The sequence below is a fragment of the Choloepus didactylus genome, chromosome 14 (assembly GCF_015220235.1).
Source record: "Choloepus didactylus isolate mChoDid1 chromosome 14, mChoDid1.pri, whole genome shotgun sequence".
NCBI classification, from domain to species: domain Eukaryota; kingdom Metazoa; phylum Chordata; class Mammalia; order Pilosa; family Megalonychidae; genus Choloepus; species Choloepus didactylus.
This window is the reverse complement of record NC_051320.1, coordinates 87,996,005-88,015,897: the sequence shown is the minus strand read 5'-3', so window position 1 is coordinate 88,015,897 and position 19,893 is coordinate 87,996,005. Positions and strand designations below refer to the sequence as shown.

The 19,893-nt window shown below is 41.6% G+C and overlaps 1 protein-coding gene across 4 annotated transcripts in view; it reads left to right on the top strand.

Annotated features, from left to right (window-relative positions):
* The window catches only part of TMEM71 (transmembrane protein 71), a 36,248-nt gene extending 16,743 nt beyond the window's left edge, over positions 1–19,505 (top strand). For all 4 annotated transcript variants that reach the window (XM_037802868.1, XM_037802866.1, XM_037802867.1 and 1 more), the window contains 5 exons: positions 6,797–6,985; positions 11,206–11,281; positions 15,063–15,124; positions 15,226–15,286; positions 18,417–19,505. In XM_037802868.1, the coding sequence (XP_037658796.1) occupies positions 6,797–6,985; positions 11,206–11,281; positions 15,063–15,124; positions 15,226–15,286; positions 18,417–18,432 (404 nt within the window). In that variant the 3' untranslated portion in view covers positions 18,433–19,505. The remainder of the gene's footprint in view (positions 1–6,796; positions 6,986–11,205; positions 11,282–15,062; positions 15,125–15,225; positions 15,287–18,416) is intronic.
* The last annotated feature ends 388 nt before the right edge of the window (positions 19,506–19,893 follow it).

Below are 19,893 nucleotides of genomic sequence, written 5' to 3'. Positions count from 1 at the left end.
CCCAGCCCCTGGCAACCCTAACCTACTTTCTGTCTTTTTAGATTTGCTGATTTTGGATTAGCATGACTTTTTTTTTTTTTAATCTTCATTTTATTGAGATATATTCACATACCATGCAGTCAGACAAAACAAATCGTACATTCGATTGTTCACAGTACCGTTACATAGTTGTACATTCATCACCTAAACCAATAGTATGACTTTTTAAGGTGATTCTTCCTCTCATTGGTTAACACTGCTATGGAAATGTCTTGCTTATATTGACCTATCATATGCCTTTTTAAAGTTTCCATCTCTTGCTTCTAGCCTGGCTTTCTGGAGCACATGGGGGAAGTCTCACTTCCATTCTAAAACAATGTTTCCCAAAGTGGGAGGTGGGCAGGAGATACTTCTAGGTATTCAGCAGGAATGAACATGGAATCACACAGTGAAAGAGAAGCTGAGGCTCTCCCTGCTATTCTTTCACAATCCTTCCGATAAAACCAAGGAGAAGGGCTCAGTTTGGAATCTATAGCTTCAAGACTCTCTAGCACTTGCTACACTCCCTTTGGTTTTAACGAAATAAGAGCAGGCTCCCAGCTTTCTGCTACCACACTGCAAATTCAATAAGCTCTTCTTTTAATCATGTTTATTTTTACATCTACTTTCTCTTTAGGGCATTTAAGTTATTGCTATAAACTTCCTTTACAGTAAGTCTAAAATGAGGCAATTTAAAGAAAATATTAAGTGGCTATTTGTAAGCTGGTTCTGGGATATGACAAAAAATCAGGAGCATGATATTTGACTGACTACACTTTGGGAATGACTATTATAAAAGTCAGTTTTCACATATTTGGAAATTACTACCTAATTTTTCCATAGTTGCCTCTCCAAAAGATGTCCAAACAATTTTAAAGCAATTGGACCACAGCAGTGCTGCATGCATACATGAGGTGTCCTATTAAAATTCTCATGGTTTCCAAATATCTTCTGAATATAACATATCAAACCACCTTCACCCCCCTCCAAAATCAGTAATTAGTCAACAGTAATTTCATCCTTGCTGTCAACTGTAATCACGTCTTCCCCAGATTTACCCAAGGTCCTGTGACTTTTATCAGCACTTTATTTATTTATTTATTTTTTTCCTGGAAATGTTGCCTAGTTAGAAGACTCAAGAAGAATCCAAAATTAAACTGTGCTGCTGCTTTCTCTCTGTGCAATGGAAGCAATCAAATATTACTTCCCTGATTTTCTCTTGCTTCATTTTTCAGGCTAAATGGGATTTTTTGTGTCTGTGCCTATTTTGTTTGTCCTCAGCTCACCCCTTCCCCAGCTGTGTTGAGACACCTTTCCTCATTAGTTGCAATTCATTCTTTAGCCATCACATTTTGCAGCTCCTCAGACCCCAATACTGCAACTCAGGATGTGTTTCCAGAACCCATGAGTCATATTGAAAGAGGATTCATACAGGGAGGACAGAACCGTTTCTGCCAGCCCTATGAAGAGCAAGATGGCTCCAGGCAAGCTTCCTAAGCTGGAGGTCTGCTGTTTTCTTTAGAGCCAACGCTTTTCCCATAAATGTCTTTGATGGCAACATCTGCATGTGGCTTTATGCTTCCCTCTATAGCAAACAATAATGCCCATTTCACATGCAAGGCTGTGAAAATATTATGTTTGGAAGAAACAGAACCATCCTTTTTAAGATAGAAGTAAACCACATTTAGTTTAAATAAATCAGCAGAAACAGAATGAAATTAATATCTTCAAATATAATACAGCTAGGGCTGTTTCCTGAAATGTTTTATGCATTACAATGCTTTAATTTATTGTTAAGGTTGGAGAAAAAAATATCTTTTTGGACATGAAACATCTTGTCTGATATCTTTTTTTTCAAATGCAATTTTATTGAGATATACTCACACACCATATAATCCATCCAAAGTATATAATTGATGGTATGTAGTATCATCATACTGTTGTGCATTCATCTCCACAATGAATTTTTGAGCATTTTTATTACTCCAAAATAAAGAAAAAAATATTAAAAAAAGAAAAAAAAGAAATGAAAAAGAACACCCAAACCATTCCATACCCCTTATCCCCCCCTATTATTTATAGATTTTTTTGTCATTATTTTATTACTCATCTGCCCATACACTGGTTAAATGGAGTGTCAGTCACCAGGTTTTCACTGTCACACGGTCATACGATAAAAGCTACATAGTTAAACAATTATCAAGAATCAAGTCTACTGGATTACTGTTCAACAGACTCAGGTATTTCCTTCTAGCTATTCTAATACACTAGAAACTAAAAAGGAATATCTATATAATGTGTAAGAATAACCTCCAGATTGTCCTTTCGACTCTGAGATCTCTCAGCCGCTAAAACTTTATTTTGTTTCATTTCTTTTCTCCCTTTTGGTCAAGATGGCATTCTCAACCCCACAATGCCAGGGCCAGGCTCATCCCTGGGAATTCTATCCCTCATTGCCAGGGAGACTTACACCCCTGGGAGTCATGTCCCACGTAGGGGGAAGCCATTATCTGTAATATTAAAAATGTTGTGATTCTCTTATTTAATGCCATCTCTTCTTTTAGAAGATTCTGTGAAAATTTTCCAATATTCCACATAGGATAAATTTTTAATTTCATTTAACTCTCAATAGCAAAATTATAAGTTCAACAGGGTAGCCTTGGGATACCACACAGGGATATGGTTAGTGTCACAATCTTATCCACATCTCCCAACTCATGAACATATAATTGGCCACGAAGTTCCCAGCTCTTTCACACTTCCACATTAACTTGATTGCTAGCCTTCTCTTGAGCCGTCCAGGATCTCCTCTGCAGTGTGGTCATGACAAGCAAGTCTGTGTATTTCACCTTCGGCTTCCTTTCTCTATGGCAACCGGCAGTGACGCTGTCAAGTGGCTGAAGGCTGGGGGTGGGATGGTGGAGGGGAAACTGCAGAGTGGCAGGGATTCCCCGGTCCCGAGGCACTGCTCACTGGCACAGCATCCAGGCTGAGGAGGAGGACGGCCAGCCTTGGGGAGTCAGCCCAGCCAGAAGGAATTCATTCTCCGTGCTCGAAACCTTGAACCCAGGTTGCCTTGGCATTCCATGGGGGTGACAATTGGCCCGTTATCCCTATGGTTATCTAGTCCTGTTGAAACAGGTCCAGGTTGGATTTGCAGAATAGCAGCTTCACATGTCTCAGCCTTCAACCCATCACCACTTTGTAGTCCTTGACATTTTTATGGGGTGCCAGTATAAGCTGGGTGCTGGTTGCTGGTGACCTGCACACAGGAGGTGGCCTTTCCTCAAGGAGCTTAGGGTCCAGTAAGGGAGATGAACATTGAAGACATTATCACACAGATGACATGTTATATAGTTTTTGTTTATATAATGATTATGTAATTATGAATTTTGATTTGTCCTGTGAAGATAGAGAACAGTGTTTTGGGGAGAATAAGAGCACCAGGAGAATACAGACAGATGTTCCCCACTTCTAAGCGCTTGGCAGAGCTGTGGAAAGAGGTCTAATGATCAGGACACCTCAGGCATTATTGTAGGTCTGCTCTCTTTGTGACAGGGTTTCTCAACTTCAGCATTATTGACATTTAGGGCTGAAGAATTTGATAGAGGGTTGTCCTTTGCATTGTAAGAACATGCCAGGCCCCAACCAGTGGATGCCATTAGCTCCCCCACCCCAATTGTGACAAATGTTTCAGACATCACCAAATCTTCCCCGGTGGGCAAAGTCTCCCCCAGTTCTTCAGGTGCCTCTTGGCGTTCACAGTTCCTCACAGCTCCTGGAACTGTGAACGCTCCTGGCCGACCCATCTTTCAAATCATTCACTGCTTTGTGAGTGAACTTTAACACACAAATCTTACCACGTTACATTCACACTCAAAATCCTCTATTGGATCCAAGATGCCCACAGCATACATCTTTGTTCCTGAGCATGACCCACAAGGCCCATCATGCTCTGACTCCTGCCCAGCAGTCCAGCCAGAATCATCTCCCAGGAATCCCACACTCATGTGATCTGTCTAGCCGCACGGGAGGACTCACTATTTCGGGAACCCACCATGTTCTGTCACAGTCTGAAGTCTTTCCTTTTCTTTGTTCCCCTCCTCCTCCTCCTCCTCCCTCTCCTCCTCTTCCCTCTTGTGTCTCTACCTGACTGTCCTCATTTTACTTATCTCTCTGGAAGAACTTCTACTCATCCTTCAAGCTTACACTTACATATGGCCTCCTCTGTGAAGCCCTCCTGGATTTCCCCATAGAGCTCAGACTCTCCTTCCTAGATTCCCAAGGAATACCTTGTGCCAGCTTTCATCATAGCAATTACTTCATTGCTGTTTGTTTATTTGTGTATCTGTCTTTCTCTAGACCATGACGAGGGCACAGAAGTATCTAAATTAACTCCCCACCTTCAGCTGCATATACAGTGCAGTGTGTTCAGTGGGCGTAAGAGCTATGAACAGAATGAATAATCGGCCTGCCTGTCTCATTCTGTGAAGTTCTTGCCTTCTCCTCTGCTCCTGCTCCACTTCCCGAGCTCCCCTGGGTTGGGGTCCTCTCTGGGGACGTCACCTGTGGACTGCCTCAGTGGTGTCACCCCCTCCCAGCTGGTGTCTTTCTTTAATCATTTTATGCTCCAGACATCCCATGACATCAGTCAATGCACCGAAAGCCTTTCTGGTTTTTAAGTAGCACTGCTCAGATCCCCCTGCTTTTTCCTCTGAAAATTTCTACCACATAGTGAAAGTAACCCTCTTGATTCCTTATATCTTGGCCATCCTCCTTTTGTCTCTTAGGAGCTGGGGAGATTTCCCACCACCCTTCAAGTTTGCCTTCCCTGGAGACCCACTTGCTAGCTCTGTATTGGGTTCTGCAATGGGGCAGAGAAACCGTTCCCCTCCCCTCCTCTGGGGCACTGTCTTCTGGCAGGAACCTCACTGTATGGTGAGGTCAGGGGACTAGAGCATCCGTGGGAGATAAACACTGTGCCTGGAAATGTCTGCAAACAGGACAAGTCACCCTTCACAGTCCAGCAACTTCCTAGAAATCCAATTCCAAGCGAAAAACACCCTTTCATGAGTTTGGGTAATAAACTCCATTTCTCCTCACCTCCACTTTGAAAGCTCCTGTGATGACTGACCAGTCCCCTTCTCGCCCCACCATGGAGCCACCAACCCCGCTGGGCATGTAACTCGGTGCTAGGGCTTTTGTAATGCCTGTGAATGATGGAAGCTTTATTCCCACCACATTTCAGGGCATTCACGTTCTTTCCCTGTCTCATTCAATGATCACAGCAATTATGGAAAGTAGACCCTGTAGTCTTATCTTACAGACAAGGAAACTGAGGGTAAAAAATTTAAGCCAATTGCCATATGTTACTCTTACTAAGTTTCATGTTCCAGTCTGTCTGAAGCCAAAGGCCTTGAAGTTTCTGCCAAATCATGGTATATTTCTTCAAAGAAAAATGGTATAATCTGTTTACATGTGTATCCTCTATCTGTGTGCAACAACCCCCCCACCTGAACATGTGCATGCACACACACACACACACACACACACACACACACACACACACGATTGGGGCCTCCTCCTGGCTAGCACCTGGGTCTCACTCTCCTTTGTATTCCTCTCATCTACCTGAGTCTCCCACAATTTCTGAGTTCAGTATATGCCCACTTTTACATGTCCTGTTCAGAGCATCCTCAAGGTAAAATAAATTAGGACAATTTCCCCAAATTCCATGCCCACTGCTCAGTCCCAATTCTCTGCCTGTCTGGGGACCAAGGCCTTTCTTTGTTCTCAAGAGTCCCTTAAATCACAGTCCTCATGTCAAGACTTGTGAGTCCCCGTCCCCACCCTCAGGGCAGCTCCACCACAGCTCACTCTCAGAGCCCTGGATTTCTTGACCTGGCCTCTGGGAACAGCCCTCTTTCTTTGTGCTCAGCCACACATTTAAATGGATGTTTGTTATATTTTATCCAGCATTTTGAAATATTTTATAGAAAGAGGATTTCCTTCCTGACAGTTCTTTTTCATCTCCCCATCCAGAATGAAAGCACCATAAGATAGAGACATCTTTCTACTTTACCATTGTGTCCCAGAAGCTAGCTCAGTACCTGACATAGTCATACTCAACAAAGTTTGTGAAATGAATGAATGAGAAGTATAAGAAAGAGTTGGCTCTGATACAAAGGTTTGTGCTCTAAAGCTGTGAGGCTCACATACCCACAACATGCTCCTTAAACCCTCCGCCACAATCCCAAACATCACTTGAGCTATTGTTCTCTACACAGATCCTGGGTCATACTTCATGACTCCTTTCTAGGACACCCTTGTATTATCACAGATCAAGAACACACATTATTTTGTCTATATAACAATGCAGCAAAATGTTTGTATAGTGCCACCCTCACTCAGAAGCCCTCCATGACTCCCCATTGCCTGCAGCATAAGGTGCAAACTCCTCCTCAGAGAATTCAATGCCTTCTATGACCTGCCCTCAGTCCTGTTTTCAAGCTTCATCTTTCACTGGGCTCCTCTTGGTCACTGGCCTTTAAGCACATGGGAGTTGGCTTCATTTCCCCAACTTTCATGCCTCTGGTATTTGCTCATCTCTACACTGAATATCCTCCTCTTCAGCCTTTAAGAAGAGGACAAATTGAAATGCCATTTTGTCCAGCCATCTTTCTCCCACCCCACTCCAATAGCACGTTACTATCGTTGTCATTATGAGCGATCATGCAATGAACACGCACACACACACTGAACCCTTCTGCTTTTCCAGGAGGTGATTTCATCTGTTCTTCTCTGTCTGAAGACTGGGAGTCTGAGAAGCAGAATGCAGAGTCTGCAGAAGCCTCTTTTTCCAGCCACGTGATACCTGAGCCTCCCAGAGAAAACTCCCCTGACTCATCTCCTCAGACCCAGTTGATGCCATCTGAGCATTTCCAAGGGAACATTTTGGATCACTCAAGTGAGTTCAGAGCTGTTGTATTTTCATCTTTGCCACACCCGAGGAATTCTTGCTTTCAGGGCTTGGGGTTGACGTGGAGATGGCTAATGAACATGCAGGGGCTGGTACCAACCTGTGCTAGGAAGGGCAGCCCTGGGGTCGCTCCCCGGACCCACTGACTCATCGCAGAGGGGCTGGCAGTCCTTGGGGTGTGACCCCAGAGGCTTCAAAAGGGAAGGACCAGCTGGTTCTGTTTATTTTTTAAAACCCCAAAGACATATGCCAAAATGTTAGGCTTTGATTAAGATAGGTAGCAATTGTTTTACTCTTTATACTTAGTAGCTATTTACATACTCTATGGTAAGGGAGAAAAAGGTAAAGAAAAAGGAAAAAGCATCCGTTCATGCTATGCCCCTGGCAAGGAAAAGTGAAAAGATAAAAGGTATTTCCCGATGCAGAAGCTTTAAACAGCCAGCAAGAAGTGACAAAAATGTTCTTCTCAAAGCTCCAGAAAATGGTTAAAGGACTGCAGTAACAGGGCAAGCGCCTACTGAGAAGCAGTAGGACCTCCTGACACCCAGTGACCTCCTCCCCACCCCTCACTGGGAGCCGGCCCACACCCACAGAACAGATCCCTGGTCCTGTTTCTGAGGAAGCAGAGTAACTTCCACGCACATACTGGGAACATGGATGTCTGGCCCAATCTGTCTGGTGGTGACCGGAGGGACACGCCATCGGTCAGCCCTCTAAGCTCTCCTGCAGAAAGCTGTGGGAAAGCTGTCAAGTCATGCTGCCTGGAGCAAGGGATTACTGGTTGAAGGATATACAGTGCAGTCTCCGGGGCCATAAGGAAACTATTTCCTAGGGAAGGTGGGATATTTTGAACTGTGTCTGGGGGAGTTCCTGGCATCACACATGCATGCCCAAGACAAGACACAGGTGTAGAAAGATCAGGGAGGCTCCTCCAAAGTGCCATGTTCTTGTGGGGCAATACATTGGAGGACAGAATATATCCAAACTGACATAGATAGATAGATAGATAGATAGATAGACAGATAGATAGATATAGATATAGATAGTTGGATAATAGACAATGTGGCAAAATGTTAAATTGGTGGATATACGGGTATCTGGGTAGGTAGGAGTATGTTGTAATCTTTGTATGGGGTTTGTATTATATTTGTAACTGTCCTGTAAGTTTGGAAGTATTTCAGAATAAAAAGTTTTACCAGAAAGGGATTTTCTGTGAGTAGCAAATCTAGAATAAATTCAACAAGCATGTTCCTTAACCTCTAGTTGGTGAGTATCTGATTAATCATGTTTGGACACAGTGTTGCATGAAGGTGAAGAAAGCTGACTCTGTCATCACTTGCCAAGGTTCAATCCCAGCTCCCCTGCTTGTTAGCTGTAACTCTACAACAGTTTACAGAATTCTCTAAAACTTAAAATTTTCATCTGTAAAATGGAGATAATAATAGTTCCTACCTTGTGATGACTAAGATAATGCATGTAAAACATTCAATACAGTGTGTCACATATATTGAACACTCAGTAAATGTGAGATTATTATTATATAAGACTGAGATTAAATGGAAAAATAGTATTTTCTCTTCATTTCCCTAAAACCAACATGCCCTGCTCTCTTTTGTTTCTAGTACAGCTGGGAAATAAGTGTCAAAGGGGCTTTTCCTTCCCTTTCCAAGTGCTGAGATGACGGAACAAGCAGCTTTAAACTGTTTTGACAGTGTCAGGTTTTGCATACAAAATACAGCATGGCAGCCGCCTCCTCCAGACAGCACCCTCTATGCTTTGTAGAGCGGGTCCGGTGACTCCTCCTGGTGCCCCTTGTTCTCCCAGGGACCCCCTCTCCCATTCCCTTTGATCCTCTGCACTGGTGCTTCTTGTTGACTTCTGTGTCTCCCCATCAGTCAGTGAGCACTTAAGGGCAGGCACGATGTCTTAGCCATCCTTGAATTCCAAGCTCCCTGCGTAGAACCTGGCACCGAGCACTGCACAGTGCCTGTCTGTTGCAGGAAGATGGGTAAGTGTACATCTCCATTTTACTGATAAGAATGCTGAAGGTCAGGTGGGTCATGTGAGCCTTTGTGCATGCACTTCACTTCCTCAATGCCAAAACCAAATGACACCACCTCCGTGAGGCCTCTCTGCCGCCTCTTGGCTGGTACAGATGGCAATAAACTTCTCTGTGATTCCCTAGGGCTTTGTGTATCCCTCTTCTGAAACTATATTTTCCACTTCCTCCCTGGCTTTGGAGCCCTCAGTGGACAGGGCCTCCATCTGATTCTACTTTATCTCAGCAGCTTCCATTAATTCCTTCACACACAGTTTTGAGTGTCCATTCTGTTCCAGTGATGTTCCAGGTGCTAAAGATATAGGCAAGCATGACATTGTCGGATTAATTAGGACTTTTTGAGTTCCAACTGATGGAAACCCAATTCAAAATGGATTAATCATTAACTAATTTGACCCTCTGTCCTGGTGCTTCATGTTGACTTCTGTGTCTCCCCCATCTGTCAGTGAGCACCTTCAGGGCAGGCAATTAGTTGGCTTATGTAAATGAAAATTCCAGGCCTAGACTTCAAGCATGGGTTGATCCAAGGGCTCAAAAAATGTCACCAGGATTGTGTCAGCCTGATACTTGTGGTCTCTCTTCTTTTCTGTGTTAGCGTGACTCTAATAGGCTATCTCTCTCTGTGCTGCTCTCCAGTGCGTAGATTCCTCTGTGCCTACAACTTTCCAATTGCCAGTTCAGTAAAAAGAGATGATATCATTATAGAGTTATGGCAAGAGGCCTAGACTGTTTTATTGGTTTGGAGGAAGGATCTCATTTCCGTTACTAACCCACCATTTTGTTGATAAGTATGTGAAACTCCAAATAGCTCCTCAAGAGGGAAATCACGGGAGTCAGTCATTCCCCCTGAAATGGATTAGGAGAGGGAGAGAGGTGATCCTCCAAGGAAAACACGTGTGCTGTCACCAAAGAACAGAAAATAGACAAGACGCCTACTATTCTCAACAAGCCTGTTGCCTCATGGATTGGGGTGGGGGGTACAGAATACAGAATATTTCACACAGAATATTTCACACAGAGTATTTAAATTCAGTGTGAAAAGAGCTCTGATGGAGACCTGACTGAATCATTGAGAATACAGAGAATGAGCAGCTAAAGGTCAGCAGGGAGTTGGAGAAATCTAGGTAGACTTCCTGAAGGAGGTTACACTTGAGCTAAGCAAAATAGGAACTAAGTAAATAGTACTGAAGGAATGAATCAATGAATAACTCATCCAAAACCACACAACTTGTATCATTGAGAAATTGAATTTAAACCCAGTAGTCCTTCAATACCCAAGTCTAGTGAGCTTTGCAGTTTTTCGAGCTGGGATTATTTCCATGTTTTCCAAATTCCACATGAAATCAGGGAGCCTAAAAATAGAAACACATTTTAGAAGGATGGCTGAGTGTTCAGTTGAACCCACAATAACTTATTCACTTCACGGTATTCATGAAATCCTACACATCTGCAGTGACTTCATTCCCTACTGCTAGGGATTTTCAATCTTTAGTATTGCACCCGAGTTACGGGCTAAGTGGGTTTTGTTAGCTGACCCAATCCTCATTCATAGCATATGCGGCAAAAATAAATACATTCATAGCATAAAGCCATTCCAAGTTTAAAAACAGCAGTTGTAAAATTGAGCTTTTGAAGAATTCAGCAAAAATTAAGTTGAGGTCTGTTTATACTTTCCTTTCAATCTTTATCTGGTAATCATTAGGCAGCTCTGACTTCTTTTAGGTGGTTAGAATAAAATTCAGGTTCATGACTGCTTTAATTCTTATGTTTATAACTATAGTCTGTAGGTAGTATATGGTAGTATAGATTTGCAATCATTTCCATGTAGCACAACAGCACTGAAAGATTTTATTGATAGCAAAAAGTTTGGCAAGGACAAATAGTCCATCATGTAGGTTGTCTTTTTGTGGCCTTTAGAAACTCCCAGTAAGTCTAGTTGAGATTCTCTTTCTCTGCCCAATTTCAGGCAAAACATTGTGTTCTGGCTGGAAGTCGTTTTACCTCATAGCTGTATGACCTTGGACAAATTTCATCATTTCCCTCAAACTTGAGAGAACTCAGATAACCTTGCAGGGTATCCTAAATTTTAGGATAGTTTGTTGTTGATCAGCCATGATTTCTGATTCATTTATTTTTGTTTTGCTGTTAGGAACTGGTTTGTTGGAAGAGGTCTCTCTTCAAGCAATCCTGCTTGCTGCGTGCTTAATCATTTCTGCATGTGCAAGGTAATTCAGATTTTATTTTCATGCAGTGGTTATTTCATAATTAATGAAGCTGTAATTGACGGGTGGATTCCTTGCCTTAGGTGGCTCTGTGATTAGGATTTGTTCATTTTCTCTGTCCATGATAAGTACTCCTTTATCTATCACCTCCTTTTCCCATCATCTCACAAAGCATATAAAAGCCAGCATATCTTGCTTAAAATTCAATTTTACCATGCAGTATCCTTAATTTAAAGCCTCAGTGACTCCCTGTTACAGATTGTTACAGATACTGTTTAAGCACCTCTGCCTGGAGTTCGAGGGATGTGGAGTCCCACTAGGGGACTTGGGGTCCCCCCAGGGATTCCACCTTTCCATTGTATTTTTATTTCCTGACATAAACTCTCTGTTCCAGGGAAGCTAACTCAGCATTTCAGAACACATAATGCTCATGTACGACTACACATGTGTTTCTGCTCTACCCACTGTCTGGTATGTCCTTCCCCAGTCTTTCTGTCTTTTCCTTGCCCAAGTATCCAGTGCAGTGATCAAGTCCCTTCTGTGCTAAACCCACTGCTGCCTTGGGGCCTTTGCACTCCCTGTTCACCCTGCCTAGTACAGCCTTCTAATGATACCCTCATAACACGTGCCCTTTATTCTTTCTGGAATTCTTTCAAATGTCAAATCATCAGGGAGACCTTCCTTGGCCATCCCATTCAAATATCTATAAACCCTCTATCACATGACCCTGCTTTAATTTTCTTCAGAACCCTTATCACCACCAGATGAATTATCTGTTCACTTGTCAAAATGTTAATGATCTATCTCACCCTAAAAGAATGTGAATTCCCTGAGAACAGGGACCTAGTGTGCCTAGCGTGCCTCCCTCACTTCTTGTCTCCCCTCTGCCAGGGGCACATTGATGTTTGCTGAATCAGTGAAACAAGGGTGAACGGGACAGCCCCTAGGTCCGTCAGTCCTTGTACTCTAATTAGCAAGTTCTGCCTGCTCTCAAGTCACCTCTCTTGAGAGTCAACCTCAGAATCACTTGGTGGGGAGGTGATTTTTTTTAAATACAAAGTCCTAGATCCAGACCCTTGAGATACTAATTCAGATCTAGTGAGAATCAGTCTTGTAAACTTTCCAGATAATTATGAGGCTTGAGAAGCATTTTTAGAGTACAACAGGAGCAAAGGGACAACAGGGGAAAAGGGTTCTGTGGTTAAAAAGAAATTTGCAAAATTGTGCAACATGTATCCCAAGTTGGAGTATCGTAATGTGTATTAGCATAATAAAGACTCAGTGAAGTAACATAGTAAAGAAACGCTTTTTGTTTAACTTAGTGTTTCCCAAACTAAGTTTACCCCAGAACCCTGTCTTTTATTTCACAGGACTACTAATGAAATGCTTCCCTTATGGTAATTTATGTAGATACTCCCCCCTCAAGGAGGTGGAGCTTAAACTCCTCAACCTCTTAAGTATGAGCTATAACTGCTTTTAGGTCCTAGCTGGGTCTGGTCCTAAGATTAGAGGATGGGAAACGGGGGAAAGTAGCTTTACAACTGAGGAAGCTGGCAAACACCATCTTGACCAGGTGGTGGAGGATATCATCAATGATAAGGTATGTTGATAACTTGTCCCCTTCTGCCAATACCAGACTGTCCTGATTACTGCAGCTTTGTACTAAGTTTTGAAATCAGCAGCCTGAATCGTTCAACTTTATTCTTTTTCAAATTGTTTTGGTTACTCCAGGTTTCTTACACAATTTTTTTTTTTTTTTTTTTTTTTTTTTTTTTTTTTTTTGTAATAGCAAGATAATGGAAACAGTCCAAAGAGGACTGGATAAATAAGTGAGGTATATCCATACAATGAAATAATGTAGAGCTGCGAAGAGAGAGCTAGTGACAGAGATGGGGCTAGTTAGATGATAGAGCTATACTAATATGAAAGACTTTCAAATATATATTATTGTTATGCATTCTAGGTAGGTAAAAGCATTGAATCATTGAATGCTAAAGTGTGCCTCATGGTACCTATTGGTACATTATTTTAAATTATTTTCTCTCTACTTTTCCTTTATTATAGTTCATTTATTTAGTTACAAACGTGAATTGTATTATTTATTAAGTTAATTTCAGGATGGGAAGAGGCATTATGAAATATTTGTTATTGAAAGGGTGTGTTGGGTCTCATGGGCCTGGGAGGCATTAGTACAGACCATACATGCTCTGGGATCCCAGAAGAGGGAACCCACCTAGACCTCACCTCCCCACATCTCTGACTCTGCTCCAGGTTTGTCAGAAGCCTGGACCATTAAGTTACGGCTTTACAGGTTTTCCTCCCACCCAGTCTTGGCGCCTTCAGTATACGCCCTCATGCTCCCCAGTGTGATCTTTATAAGACCCAATCAGCCTACATGTTCAAGTTCAGTTCCTTAGCAAGGAGCTTTCCAATCTGCTCCTACTGTCTCTCCTCCCATCCCTTCCTCCTTTCCTAGGACCAGCAATGTCAGATCACTTGCAGTACCTGTCCCCACTCAACCCTATCCTAGGAAACATCAAGCTCTTCGGAACCCCTGCCTTTGCAAATGGTCTTCCCAAGCATGGAGTAGCTTTCTCCTTATATCTGCCTGGGAAATGTCCAGTCCTATTTTGATGTTAGACTTCCTTAGCTCTCCTCTTAGTTTTTATTCCTTCTTTTTTAATTTCCTTAAACATTTACTTCAGTATAGACTCATGGATATTTGCTTTTTACTTTGGTTTATAATCCAATACGACACTGCTTATTATTTTGCTCACATTGTTCCAGCTGTTGGCCATTGGGAGCTCTTTCTGCTTAGCTCCTGTCAGCCTTTAATGTGCCTCTCTTGTTCTGCGAGCACTTCCTTACTTTCTGCCACTGCAAGATGCTCCAGGCTCTTGTTGTATATTCCCTGCCCCAGCCCTAGAATCAGCCATTTCTCCAAGGAGCCCTTGTTCCTTTTATTGGAAAATAGTTTTAGAAACCAAAATCTGGGTGTTAGGGATGCTCATTGCTACTGGAGTGTTGTTACTGGGTTGCTTGTAGACTTTCTTAGCACACAAAGTGAGGAAAAGTGTATATGTATACCAACTCCTATATACATACCTCTCTAAAACCATTTCTGTATCAATCTATCAGTATCTATATTAAAGCTAAATGTGAGTTCTTACAGTATCTCCAACCAGATGGTTCATTCTAGCCCTCCCCCCTTGCTTATCTGTAACCTCCCTCTCCAACAGTGAGAAACCTGTTCCCCACTATCAGCTTTCCATTTACTTATTTGTTCAAGCCCAGCATACACACATACCCCTGTGAGAAACAAATTTACCAACTAGACTACAGTGCTTTGTACAGTTCTGTTTGTCTGTAGTCTTACATTTTCAAATCGAAACACCACTTTCCAAACTTACTTAGGTCAGCACCTTTTCCCCCCACCTCTTTCAGTGAGGTTATGTCATACATTTGTAATACAGTTGGATTCATTTGTTTGCATGTGGCCATTCATTTGTTCCAACAGCATTTGTTGGAAAGACTATCCTTTCTGCATTGAATTGCTTTTGCACCTTTTCAAAAATCAGTTAACTATATTTACATGGGTCCATTTCTAGCCTGTCTATTCCGTTCCATTTATCTATTGTCTATCATTTTACCAAACCATGTCATCTTCTTTAATGTAATTGTATAGTGAGTCTTGAAATTATAAGTATCAATAAGTCTAAAAGTGCATCTTACTTATCAGAAATGCATAATCAGTATGCTAAACCCAATAATGCTCTTGTTTCAGATGGTTTCTGGGAGGAATACTAGCGAGTCTCTTCACTTGCTTATTGATGATAACTATAGCTTGTAAGTCACCATTTCCCAGATTGCTGCCCTGAATCCTATATTTCATTCCAATTTTGGTCATTTTCAAATAATTCTTAAATGCTCTCTCTTTCTCACCCAAGATGTTGTCAAATCATTGTTTCTCAGCCTTGCCAGCTATTTCAAAGCCACCACATCTGCTCGGTAAGTGTTGCATGTTTTATCATCATTGTCTGAACAATGATGACCATAATCTGGTATCTGAGGATGATTTATGCTGAGTGATAGATGGTAATGCTACCCACAGGAAAGGTCTTGAATGTTCATCCTGAGAAATTCTGTTACTGAGAAAATCTAATAGACCTTCCTGCCTCCTAAATTCTTACATAGAAGTAGATAGGATTAATTTTTTTGGCAGCAGGACTTGGGAAGTAATATGAAAAGAAGTGTCCTTTTAAATCATTTTGAAAGTGATTTTTTAGATTTATAGCATTTCATTTTATAAAGACCTCCTATTAATAGACCTTGATTTTACAGTTCCCCAAATAGCTGGCAATTTGCCTATGAAATGATCAGAGTTATAAACTATGGCTTTTCTACCACCGCGATTCACTTAACGATCCCCCTGTGTGCTAACTGCCTTGGTGTAGCATATTTTAAAGGGTTACTGGGGTCTGGGTGAGATGCTCACAGAATTTCAAACAGTCTGCAAAGCACCCTCCCCCTGCAAGATGGATTGTGTTAATTACAGTCACTCCAATGTGGCTGCCAGAGGCCAACTCCCACAGTCTGGAGACTGAGGTCTGTAATTCAAATTAGTTTATTGGCCTTTGCTCTTGACACCCTGTTCCCCTGTTTATGAAATCTTCGTGTTAATTCTGAAATCCCATTGGAGCTTAGTGAAGATTTATTCTGTTCAGAACTCTAACCAATATTGATTTACAGATTCTTTGACTGACGCATCCCCTAATAATTTCCTGGCATTCCAGGTATCTGGGGAACGCTGATATAGCCAAGGGTTTCTTAACCTGATAGTTACAAAATTGGGTCCTGGGGTCACCCAAGAAATCCTTATATTTTTAACTCTGGTAAATTAATGACATATGTATAAAATTCTTCTAAAATGGCTCCTTGCCTCCCTCTTGCTAGAGGTTGTCATCTAGGCTTATGCTGAGGCCTAGAGGTATGTTCCATGCCTTTAACCACAGGTTTGCACGTGTGCCCAGCTTTATGGGTTGAGATGACTCACTCGTCAGGCTGAGTGGACTGGGATAACTGCTAATGGCCAAACGAAAGATCCAAGGAGACACTGTAATCCAACTTCTAGAAATGTAAACATTTATCAAGACAGAGCTGTCAGATGGTGCAATTTGTATAAATCCTTTCTCTTTGGCTTTTAAGGGGGGGCATTGTGATCCTTTGGAAAGACTGAAGTGTCATCTTGTTAGAAAGTTCTGTAATGAGAGGGGAGTTTCTCAAAGTGTGGCTTGGGGACGATCTGTTCTAGAATCAACTTGGGAGCTTATTTAAAGAAGAGATTTCTGGAACCCCATTTCAGAGTTACTGAATCAAAATTTCAGAGGCAACCACAGTTTTAACAAGCTCTCCCGGTGATTCTTTACACATTAACTAGGAGAACCTTGGAAAGATGATTCCATCATCATCTATACCCTTGATCTCTAAAGTCGCATCACCTAACCTACCAATTTACGGAGAATTTATGATAAGTTCTCTGCTGTCCTGGGTACTCAATTCAGCTCAGCAGGCGGTTGTGGAGTCTCTGGCATGGGTCAGACACACTGCTGGGGACCAAAGTCACAACATAAAGGTACATGCCTGACTTCAAGATTTCAGAGTCTAGTTAGAGGAACAGCTGTGCAAACGGCAAGGTGAAGGTGAATTTCAGTAGAGTAAGTGCAAGCACAGAGTGAGCACAGAGGCTGTGGGAACACAGGGAGGGAGGCGAGGATGAGCAGGAGGCTCTCTGGAACAGCCAACATCTGCCTGGCAGGGGTCACATCATCTGGGCTTTCATAGCAACTCCCCTGGTGCCTGGTACATTCGGAGCTCCTCTTTCATTCTCTCCTAAAATAAATTAGATCAGGAGAATATTTCCATTCCTAAACACTCTCATTTCCGACCTCATTGATGAATAAGATCCCTTCTTCGATTATTTGTGTCTCTCTCTTCACCTATTATTTTCTTATTCTCTCTCCATTTTTCCCTTTTTCCTGCCCACCCAGCCTCTTACACTCACACAATCTTGCATATAAGACCTTCAAAAACAAAGGACCATTGACTTCAGTTTTGTATCCATCTCAAAACTTGAAAAGAGTAGGTACCCCATAAATATTCATTAAATTGGATGTATTTGCTACATCATTTCTTAAAGTCCTTCCTTCAGAGCTTATATCTTTGTGCCTGTGTATTAAAGATTTTGCAACCCTCTTCTGCAAATATAAACCTATCCAGAAGTGAATAAGTGATAGACATGGTTATTAATACCAAGAGCCAAGAATGACTCAGAAGTCTCCTCTAGCAGTCAGCGATGCGAATCAAAGGAAGCGGAGGGCAAACACTGAATTCAGTTCCACAAACATCACTGGAACACCCCCTCCCATGCCCACCCTGCATTGTGTACAGATGGATTCAATTAGGTACCTATTCTTTAGCATTTTATAATTCTCAAGTCATATCTCTTTCCATACCATGAAGTAATTTTGATCTTACTGACTTCCGTGTTAAATTTAAGGCCAGTGAGTAGAATACAGAGACCTTCTGTCTTGTTCACCATTGTCCAGAGTGTCTCTTTCAAATGAGGCTCATCAAAGGTATCACATGATATCGACAATGCGTTAGGGTCAGTGATGGAAATTTTGCACATTTATGACTTCCTAGAAAACGAAATGGGGATTTGTTAACATCTTTTCTCTCTACTTTTATGTGCAGGGATATATGTTCATGTAGTTGGTGAATGAATGGATTAACTTTAGAGAATAAGTGTGGGAAAAACCCATTTGCTACTCTAGGCAGGAAGTCCCTGTTCCAGTGGGAGTGTACAGGTAGGGAGTGAAAAAATTTGAGATGGTAGTTAACCAAGCTCTAAGCGGGGCTTAGAGGTTAAAGAGGAAAGGGAGAGCATGGAGATCTGCTATGGTAATAAAAAAAATTTCTTTCAGTTGAGGCTCCGCTCTTTCTGCTCTTCCTAGTTATAAGTATTCATGCTTATTTTGTGTTTGTGTGTGTGTGTGTGTGTGCAATGATTAGAGTAGATACCACATTTCCTGTGGATCTGAATGAATTATGCATTTCTTTTCTCCTTTCTCTGATCTAGGTTTGCCAAAATTTGACAAGCATCCAGAAGTGCCTCTGATGAATGCCTCCAATCTGCATATCCGGAAATTGTCTAATTTGTGGTCTACTTGGAATCAACTGCTCTATTGGAAGGGAGTAAGCAAATGGATAATCCAGAAAAACATTTTAATTTGGCTATGCAATTGTTTTAAAATCTAAGATTTACATCTTTAATTGTAATATGCTCAGGAAAATGATATTAATTTGCTCTTCTGCAAACACTAGCAGTTGAGAAGGAAAGGACTGGGAAATATGATAAAGGACAAATCACCTGCAGTAAATATTCCCCCATCACTCCCTGAGCCAGTGATTCTCAGATATTAATTTAAGTCAGAGAATTTCATGAGCAGCTTGTAACAATGCACATTCTTGGACCTGTCCCCTACACCCATCCCTTATTTACCTGCTTTAATTGAACAATGAAAGCTAGTTTGTATAATCAATATCAACTTGAAAGTAAATAAGTTCCATTTGTCTAAAATGTAAAAAGTTACCCATTCTCCCCAAAGGAGTTTTTGAGTAGAGAACAGTTGTTGATAGTGGTAATAATTTATGGATGGGAGTAGGAGAGAGCCATTTTTTGGAGGATGCATTCTTTTTTGAACCGTTTTCTGCACCATGTTTTCAACCATTTCAGGGTTCATGTTTCCCTTTCACTCAAATTGCAATTAAAATAAAGTTACAACATGGGGAAATGCCTTTAGGGCAAAATAGAAGCTAAACAGCACATTGCTTTGAAGCGCATGGAAATGTGCAATTGAGCAACCAACTGAAGAACTGTAGAAGTCTTTTCTTCTTTAGCCCTCTCGCTTAGTATGCACTCACAAAGCAATTATGGCCTGCAATTCAATTCGTTCTGTATGATGTTCACTGACTAGAAACTCTTGTGTGAAGAAAGTTGATGAGTGTCTTTTCTTGAAATTATAATGTCAAAATAGCATTTTTATTTAGTGACATTTTGGGTGAATAAAGCATTATACTAATAAATAAACAGTGTCATCCACAATTGGTATATACTTTTGAGAGCAATGATGGCAAAAAGTCATTATATTAAACAGTCCTATTTGAGTTCGGCTTGCACGATGATTTGGTAACTCTGCGATGTGTCCCATACATTTGCCTTTTGACAAGTAGTCAAAGTGAGTCAAGGAAGGTTTCCTCAGACCACACTTCTGGAATGCTTTGAAGTGGGATTTAATGAGAGCTGATTGCATGGAAAGCCTTTCATTTTGCTGCTCTATCTGGAGAGCATCTGTTGAGAATTGCTTAGGTTTTCTGTATCTATGTGTTGCACACATTTTTATACAGAGTCACTTGAGTTAGATAATAATGCCTTTCTGGGAAAGATGCTGAAGTAACAGTGAAGGCTTACAGGGATATGGTAACTTGTTTACAAAGACCTTTCCTCTCAGTCTCTCTAGGTGAATCCTCACAGGTCACCGAGGTAGGTGGGAATT